This window comes from Anoplolepis gracilipes, chromosome 15 (genome assembly GCF_047496725.1).
Source record: "Anoplolepis gracilipes chromosome 15, ASM4749672v1, whole genome shotgun sequence".
Classification (NCBI taxonomy): domain Eukaryota; kingdom Metazoa; phylum Arthropoda; class Insecta; order Hymenoptera; family Formicidae; genus Anoplolepis; species Anoplolepis gracilipes.
In genome coordinates, this window is record NC_132984.1 from 6,448,219 (window position 1) to 6,458,277 (window position 10,059).

Here is a 10,059-nt window from a genome sequence, read left to right on the forward strand (position 1 = left end):
ACAGAGAACGAAGATATTTATACGATAAAAGTGATAACAATTTAAAAAATAAGCAATTAAAAAAAATGCTTGGTTGGAAAAGAGAGTAGGTAAAATATACTGATTTTTGCTCAGTAAGTGTAACGTAAGTTATATATAGTTTCTTGTAGTTTTTGAGTTGCTGAATATGAAAATACTCGTTTTATTAGTCTAAGTTCGTGGGAAAATGATAAGTCATTTTTATTATTAATTCGATTAGTGTCGATTTTGTTGTAATTATTTAATTATTTATGTTATAGTGTAGTTTTATAATTTCTTTTACTAAAAACTAATGAAACACTTTAGAAATGTTAAATTTAACATAGCAAAATCAATATAATATAAAAATTAAAAAATAGTCAATTTATTCAAGAATCTTAAGTCTCATCAGATGTGCAGTTTATAAAAATAATTAAATGTTGAGAGAAAATTTTAAAAATATAAAAAGAGATATAGGAATAGATATTTCGACTTTATGTAACATTAGCGGACCCGATTAGTCAAGAAACTGACAAAATTAAGATTCTGACGAATAAAGCGAAACGCTATAAAATATAATACCAAAAATAATATAATAAAGGCTCCAGGCAACGGCCTGCTATAAAACATTTTTTTTAATATTTCAAGCCTATCTTAAAATTTTTGTGAAACAGTATATATTGAAATAACAATTTTAGTAAATATAATGTATTATTTTACGTTTAACGTATTAAAACTTTTAATTCTGTAAAATAAATACAAGAGATATTAAATAATATAGAAATAAAATATGTTTTATATATTTCTATTATTAACAAAGAGTTTACCACATATATTCTCTATGTAAACCTTCTTATGTATTTATATTGCCATTCTACTTCACTTGCAGGAGTTACAAAATAATCACATATGTATATTTCGAAATTATAAAATTATTTTATGTTTAGTGATATTGTGTTGTATTTTATATTAATTACTTTATTAATAATTTGTATATATAAATCAAGATGGATGATAAAAACCTTTTATTATAATAAAAAACAATTATCGTTTTAATTTGTATAATATTAAATGAGTTACATTTTTTTTGTAATAAATGTTTAAGTTTTTCTTTCAAATTTACTATTAAATTATTGACTTACATATAAATTTGAGTAAAATAACTCTTGAAAAAATACTCTGTGCTATAAAATAATTTTCTTTGCTATCTTATTGCCTTTATATTGTATTATTAAGTTATATTTTATTATTAAGCTTAATAATATATTTATTTTACAGAATTAAAAGTTTTAATATGCTAAACGTAAAATAATACGTTATATTTACTAAAATTGTTATTTCAATATTGTTTCACAAAAACTTTAAGAGAGGCTTGAAATATTTTTAAGAGATTTATTAAGGTTTTTTTTTCACAGTATTTTATTTAAAAAGTCATAGAGTTTCTACATAAATTAATCATCCATTTTTGAATCTAAAAATTTTAATAGTAACATGTTGTATTTTCTTGTGAATAAGTATTTTTATTTTGTTATTACTTATAATAAATTAAACATTTAAAAAATATTTTTACTCACCTAATGCTTTTTTAAATTTTTTAAATACAATTATTCAAGCAAATACCATATAAGTGTTGAAAAAAGTCTTTAAGTTGTAATTATTATTTCAAATACGGACTACAGAATTTTGTTAATTGCGACAAATACTAAACTGAAACAATTAGATTTCGCAAATAAAAGGGAAATTCTTCTCTTTTATTAGACATGTCTGTTTATTAACTTTGTACTTATGCGAAAGCTCAACGTACACTAAAGACGTAATAACATCCCATATTAGATAAAGGTCAACGTCTGTTTTCATTGTTTTACTCTCAATATAAAATTTTCTGTCTGTCCACTCAATTTTGTCCAAGGTCTAAATGCCACTCATATAAACAAATATGTGTAAACAGTTACAGAAACACTGTTTTTACAATTGTGCATGCTAAATAAAAGTTTTTTATATCCACAAAAATATTTCACGTTCAAAATTTAAAATTTATTTAATGCATTATAATAAAACAAAAGATTTTCTAAAATTTATATAGTGTCCACTTAATTTTGTCCACGACTGTATATATATATATATATATATATATATATATATATATATATATATATCATTTTTTAAAGTGAGAGGAAACATGCGTGCAACGATTTAAATATATTATTATTCATTCAAAATAATTATAAAATTATATATGTACGAAAAAATAATTCATTACTTTTTTTAAAATAAAATATATACGAATTTTAAATAGAATGTATACGGAAATTGATGAAACTTTTATTTTTCTTTATAGATAATTGTTTTACGTTTTATATATAATCATGCATAAAAAAGAAATATGAATTATTTTGTTTTACATCTAAGAAAATTTCAAGCAAGTTACATTTGAAATCGACAGCGATGCTAAAATTATCAATATATTGATACAGATTGATGTAGCTTGAACAAGCTTATTATTAAATATCGCATTGAAAATGAGAAAAACTCTAAGATCAATATATCAATATATCATATTTATTTTGTCTATAGTTTTCTATATATTTATTAATTCTATCTGCAACTGAAAAATTTTAATATTTTTTAGCGACGCAAAGAATTATAATTGTAAGGAAAATGATAAAAAAAAAATTATGTTTATGTTAGCACGTATATATATATATCTCTCTCTCCCTCTCTCTCTCTCTCTCTTTCTCTCTCAATTTCTCATACCTTTCTATATTATTCTCCTCTTTTTCAAATATCTGTCAAACAAACTGTCAAAATTGATAGTTTGACATTTGACAGCTGGAGACAACACAAATGAAGTAGCACACGAACTTGACAACAAACTAAAGGGAAAGGGATAAGTCAAGAAACATCCTTTTAAATTGATTGTATTTATATTAAAATTAATTATAATTTATACATATACAATAAATCATAAATATTTGTATAACCGTCATTAATAAATGATATATTTAATAGTTTTTATATAATTCAACAATCTATTAGATACATATTTAGAAATAATTATTAAAATAATTATTTAAAATTTTTAAAAGTAACATAATATGTAAATGTGTGTCTCATGTATCTCGAAATAAAATATAAGCCGTTGAATCGTTGTATAGCGCTTGTATCATAATTGTAGAATAAAAAAGAAGAAACATAGTGACTTGGGTAATTATTAAAGCATGTTATACTTTCCATTCTTAAAAAGCTCATTGATAAAACAATCTGCAATATATATTACAGAGTATTAGATGTATTTGTAACAATTATCAGAGAAAGTCTCACATATTAGCCATTAATATATATAGAATAAAAAAGCATAAAATTTCTGCTCAGTGTATCTGATTAATTATAATGAAAATTATATATTTTTTACTTTAAAGGTCATATATTATATGATAGAAAATGTTTTTATTTTTCTTTCAAATATAAATCCTGAATATAGCTTGTTCACTCAACAAGAAAGACTTGTAAGCATCTTTTTAATATCAGAACTTGTTTTCAGCTGTTCAACAACGTAAATGCGCATTTATTGCATAGGTGTATTATTTTTTTATTACAATTGCTCTTGCAATTCAGTTATGCTTAGCCACCAATAGTGCAGCTATTTTTAATATAAGATTAACAAATTATCTCTTATATGATCTAATTGGCATATGGACCTAACCAAAAATAGATTATCTTTGATTAGGAGAAGTATACTCGCATTTCTATGAACTTTGCATAGATTTTCGCTTCTTCTACAATCTATCGAACTGCAATTTTAAGAACACTACTCTTCTTTTGTTTAATTAGATACATATCGCGTGTGCGGTTCTGGCGCAGTGAGTTGAGCGTCTGCTCACTATGCCTAAGATCTCGGGTTCAAATCCGAATAGAACCATCGAATTTTTATTCGATGTTATTTGATCGCCACTTCTTGGAAGGCAATGGCAAAACCACCAAGAGTATCTTGCCGCAAAAAGAACTCCCTCTATCTAGGCCGTTCGGAACCGGCATTAAACAGTAGATTTCTATGACTGCAGATAAGACGCTCTCTGCGGTCATATGCTAGAAGGAAAGGAAAGGGTTTTTGGAAGGAGGTGTAGAGAAGGATGGAAGGGGTTGGTGTACTTGAAAAACACCCCGGCAATCCCGAGGGAAGTCCGATATAAGTCCGTTAGATATATATCGCAAAATATTGTATGCTCTTTGGACGCTAACACGTCTACCTGACCTGATAATGTAACGACTACTTTAGTCTTTTCATCAGCTTGGGATATATTTTTCAGATATTGTAGCTTTGATTTTGTCCATCTTACAAATATTTTTTCCCGATGCAACAGTATAATATAGAACTAATTATATATGTTCGGAAAAATACAAGGAAAAAGAAAGAACAATTAATAAAAACGGCGAGATTGCTGTGTGTTTCATAATATATCGCCTATCGACCAGATTATAAACGTTACATTTATACCATGATTATACATGTCGATTGAAATAATTTTGTCGACTTATTATTTGCGTTTGTTTTCTATTTTATTTATTGGCGAAAAAGCATATTTTATACTTAATTTTGCGTTAAAAATATAGCATTATTATATTTCTAGCCATTTTTCTTTAGTGAGAACCAAAACATTTTGTCTTGTTTCGTACTTCTTTTATATCTATTATAAAAATATTAAAATTTGTCTTTTTTATATTTTGTTGACCGGTAACAAAATCCTGATAATTATTTGTCAAACCTAGTAATTCATCACATTGCACTTTTAATGCAGCTGGAATTATTAATTCTGTAGTATTTTGCGCAAGAATCTCCTTAAAAAAGAATTATTTTATAATAATTAGAATCATGTTAACAATCAATATTGATGGAAATTATTATCGTTAGTAAAATTAGAATATTTGAAATAATTATTATCAAATGATATGCAGGAAATAATTGCATTTGAATATCTTACCATATTTTTGGAGTCAATTTTTTTAGAACTGTCCGCACACAAAACAGAACCTTCCGAGATATTAACAAAAAATATTGCATGCTCTTTGGACGCTAACACGTCTACCTGACCTGATAATGTAGCGACTACTTTAGTCTCTTTATCAGCTTGGGATATATTTTTCAGATATTGTAGCTTCGATTTGTCCATCTTATAAATGTTTTTCCCCGATGCAACAGCATAATATAGATCTAATTATTCATAATGAAAATATTAAGAATTGTGGAGCTGAGTTAAAATATAATATTATATTAAAATCATTGCCGAAAAGCTTTTTATGCTTCATAAATTATAAACATATATGTTATAACATAAATATATATAAATATAAACGAAACAAATGAATAAAGAAATAATATAATGTGCAAGTAATTTCGAATTTAAGATTATCCAGTGTTATACAGGGTGTTTCATTTTAATTTCCCCAGGCAAATATTTCGGGAAATAATGAATTCCAAACAAATGTTTTAGACAAAAGTTGTATCTAGGTTTCTAGGGGGACATAAGATGGTATCATTAGTTTGACCTGAAGAGTCACATGAAGGTCACGTAAAGGTCATTTTGAATTTCTTAAATGGAACACCCCATATCTGAATTTGCAACTAACAGTTACACATTCTTACTTTAACATAATTATGTGTTTTAATTACGGCAATTAATTTGTCTCCTTATTCTATGCATTAAAGTATTAGGATAAGATAATCGAAAAATGAATATTTTACGAGATATCTTGTATTTTATGTCAAAATATTGCAACTTTGAAGCCTTATAACTCGAAAAGTATTAATGAAAAAACATTTTATTATAGTGTTTTGAAAAGCTCTCGAGATAAGCTACAAGAATATGCAAAAATATATTGGGTGTTCCATTTAAGAAATTCAAAATGACCTTCACGTGACCTTTATGTGACTCTTCAAGGTCAAACTAATAGCACCATCTTATGTACCCCTAGAAACCATACAACTTTTGTTTGAAACATTTTTTCGAATTTTCATTATTTTTCGAAATATTTGCCTGGGGAAATTAAAATGAAACACCCTGTATATAATCGGTTGAAAATTTGTCATTTAATGTGATATGCTTACATAACAATTGCAACCGTCTTCTTTATATTAAAAAATTTACTTGCCTTTATCAATGATTGTTAAACCAAAAATACCTTCTTCTATAGTAAAAGTTCTATTATCTTTTATAAAGAAATGTATATCACTCGGTTTCATGTAATTAGATTCAATTCTTTTGAATTTGAATGTTTTTGCATTGTATATTATTAAGCCATAACCCTCCGTGTCAACAATGTATATCTGCACATTGATTTGATATTTACATATAATATACATATTGAATAAATTGCAAGATATGACGTATCAATAATAAGTGCACTAGCATAAAATAAAGAATATGCATATGCTACCATATTAAAGATGGGTGAATATCAATTGGACACAATGCTTATTGGCCAATTTAAAATAAAAAATAATAAAAGCTCTTTGATTGGTCAATCGTGCTGGTTACTCTAGGCACCGGTCGGTAAGAATGGTTGTGTCCAATTGTACTGTGTCCAAATGAGCTCCTCCCATTAAAGATGTTGATATTTAAGAAATTACTAACAATCGCAGTATTTGCTATCTCACAACAATTTGGAGCATCAACGAAAAATGTCATCAACAATCCAAAATTATTTTTGTTATTAGCGATCTCAGATGGAATGGTAATATTTTTAATCAGCTTATCAGTTGTTAAGTCGAAAACTAATAATCGCGCAGGACAAATTTTGTCCCGGTGCCTGTATCTGCCAGAATGTACAACGAAGAGGTGATTACATTTAATCTGCGATAAAAACAAAAAATTTGTTTAAGTACTTTGGTACGTGGGGAAATTTTTTTTTTAACTGTTATTAAATAATAATAGGGGGGATAACTTTCATCACGCAGATGCGAATTTAAATATAGATGATATAATAAATTCTTAATTATTTTAATGTAACAGTTACATGTAAAGTGTAATAACTGTATGTGTAAAGTGTTGTTTAAATAGATATTAATACTTACACGAACTCGATAAAAACCCGTGATACATTGACCGGTATTCCACCAAGTCCAATTTGGATATGGATAAAGAAGTGGACCACCTTTTCCTGTTTGATTACTTACCGTCATCATGCCAACTGGAGAACCCTTGGTTTTATACGCACCAACAAATACCCTACCATCTACGAGAATTTTGTTCATAATAAAACATGTTTGTAAAGAGGGAAAAAATATAATATAATAATATAATATAAATCATCATAATTCGCACGCTATCACAAAATATACTTATTTCGTTACACGTTATAATGTGTATCAAATTATAACAGTCAGTTATTTTTTATATAAAATTAGTTAAAAAAACCCTTGACAATTTTTAAAATGAAATATAACTTAAATATTTTTTTGACAGATACCATAAAATGTTTTTTCATTAAACACTTTTCGAGTTATAAGACTTCAAAGTTGCAGTATTTTGACATAAAATACAAGATATCTCGTAAAATATTCATTTTTTGATTATCTTACTCTAATACTTTTATGCACAGAATAACGAGATAAATCAATTGGCGTAATTAAAACACATAATTATGTTAAAGTAAAAATGTGTAACTGCTAGTTGCAAATTCAGATTTTTTCTTAAAGGTAACTGTGTTTTCTTTACACCAATTGATTCGTCTCATTATTCTGTGCATAAAAGTATTAAGGTAAGATAATCGAGAAATGAATATTTTACGAGATATCTTGTATTTTATGTCAAAATATTGCAACTTTGAAGCCTTATAACTCGCAAAGTGTTTAATAAAAAAATATTTTATCACAGTATTTTGGAAAGCTCTCGAAGTCAGCTACAAGAATATGTAACAAAAAATAGGGGGTGTCATTTAAAAAAATTGAGGTGACCTTCACGTGACCTTCAAATGACTCTTTAAGGTCAGACCAATGGTACCATCTTATGACTTCCTCGAAACCATACAACTTTTGCCTGAAACATTTTTCTCTCCCAGGCTTAGTTTTCGAGATGTTCGACTGGAGGAATTATAATGGGACATCCTGTATATACAGGGTGTTCGGCAACAGGTGGAACAAAATTTAAGGAATTCTACACGATAAAATAAGACAAAAATCAAGAATAACAATAAAAATTGCAATAGAGGCTTCGTTTTTTAGTTATAAATATTTAAAAGTTCGTGTAAAAGGTATCTCGGCAATTCGCTGCATATTTTTGCGTCACAGAGTATTTTGAGAGCGATTTAGTGGATGTAGTCTACGCATGCCAAGAATTTTGCGGTTTACCATGCTTTGGGCACCTTTTACGCAAATTTACAAATATTTATAACTAAAAGACGAAGCCTCTATCGCAATTTTATTATTCTTGATTTTTGTTTTATTTTATCATGTAGAATCACTCCTTAAATTTTGTCCCACCTGTTGCCGAACACCCTGTATATATATATATATATATATATATGTTGGAGGTAAATGCACGTATGTAAATCCAATATAAATCAAGATAAGGCTTAAGTATTAAAATTATAAACTTTTTTTATGTGTAAAAGTGTCTGTGTTTCTATACAAAGTTATTGTTAGTTTTCAAATAATTATAGCCTACCTGATGCTTTATCTACATCGTGTAGCAAACATGCGCTAGGATTATAACCGCCGGACTTGATCATTTCATTTTTCTTCTCTATACTTGGCCATACAAAATCAACATACTTAAATTTATATGGATACTTTATTTCTACTAAGGCAAAACTTATAATTGTTATCGATAGAATTGAAGTAACGAACAGAATATGTTTCATTTTTAGGATAGTATATTATTAACTATTATTTACAATAAAACAACTGAACTGTATCACAATTGCCTATCACAAGTATGACTGATCATTTATACAATGTTAACCAGTATTTTAAGATACGTATCCGTAAAAATGGTTTTAAAATTATTATTTAAAAGTTTGATTGTTAATAACACTTGTGCAAATGCTTTAAAAAAAATAAATAACATATTATCTTATCATTGTGAGACTTAAGAGAAAACAATGTATATGTTTTGATTCGTATAGCAGGCAATCCTTTTCTTTCTTTTATGAAATATTTATAAATCTTTTTTGTTCAACAGGAAAAAGAGTTTAATTTTTTATAGTTCTTATGGATAATGTATGAGTTTATAAACTTCTTTAATAGTAGTATATAGTTTAATATTAGCAATTTAGTTTTTAGAACGGTTCCATTAGAACTGTTACATTTTTCTTAAATTCATAAGCATAATAAGGCCGAAATTAATCAAAAATTATGTTAAACTGACGGGTGAAAGTATCAATTTTTAAATGATATAGGTATAATATGTAGACACATTACAAAGCCAATGCTGCAACATTAATACGACATAATTAAAATGAGACACAAATTTTCGCACTCAATATAAATGTATAATGTGTGTGTGTGCGTGTGTGCGTGCGTGCGTGCGTGCGTGCGTGCGTGCGTGCGTGCGTGCGTGCGTGCGTGCGTGCGTGCGTGCGTGCGTGCGTGCGAGAGAGAGAGAGAGAGAGAGAGAGAGAGAGAGAGAGAGAGAGAGAGAGAGAGAGAGATTTGTTAACAAATCATTGTAAATTAGGAAAATAAATTATAAATAAAAATAATAATACCAGCTCGAATTAAATTATTGTTTTGATTAATGACGCTACCACCACCGTTTTTTATCACTTGTACTAGACATTATTGACTTACAAATTTGACGTTTATGTATGCGACTTCGGAATAAGATTATGTAACAATAGAATTTAATAAATTAATTGTCTCGGTTTTACACATGTAATTTAGCGCTGAAGAGAGTCCTAAAGTAGACCGAAACGTTCGCGATTTATGTAATTTACACATAGTTCTATGTAATTTTAGACTTATTTTTTCAATAAATTAATGCGCTCAAAGAACAGTGTCGTGCTCTTACTAGCCAGTATAACTGATATTTTTTGTGATAAATAAAAATAAATTTATAAGTAAATGTT

The 10,059-nt window shown here is 27.3% G+C and overlaps 1 protein-coding gene across 1 annotated transcript; it reads right to left on the reverse strand.

Moving 5' to 3' along the window:
- Positions 1-2,983: 2,983 nt before the first annotated feature.
- LOC140674075 (major royal jelly protein 1-like) lies at positions 2,984-7,488 on the reverse strand. The gene is made up of 5 exons (XM_072907422.1): positions 7,067-7,488; positions 6,627-6,845; positions 6,145-6,319; positions 4,977-5,206; positions 2,984-4,833 (listed from the first exon to the last, which is right to left on the reverse strand). Exons 1-5 carry the CDS (start codon positions 7,244-7,246, stop codon positions 4,636-4,638), a joined length of 1,002 nt encoding a protein of 333 aa, XP_072763523.1. The 5' UTR covers positions 7,247-7,488; the 3' UTR covers positions 2,984-4,635.
- Between the last annotated feature and the right edge of the window lie 2,571 nt (positions 7,489-10,059).

Excerpts from the sequence above, each read along its gene's own strand:
- LOC140674075 (XM_072907422.1), bottom strand. The coding sequence starts at position 7,246 with ATGAACAAAATTCTCGTAGATGGTAGGGTATTTGTTGGTGCGTATAAA. Across the intron at positions 6,846-7,066 it reads CGGGTTTTTATCGAGTTCGT|ATTAAATGTAATCACCTCTT; the intron begins GTAAGTATTAAT and ends TTTTTATCGCAG. Across the intron at positions 5,207-6,144 it reads TTTAACAATCATTGATAAAG|ATCTATATTATGCTGTTGCA; the intron begins GCAAGTAAATTT and ends ATGAATAATTAG.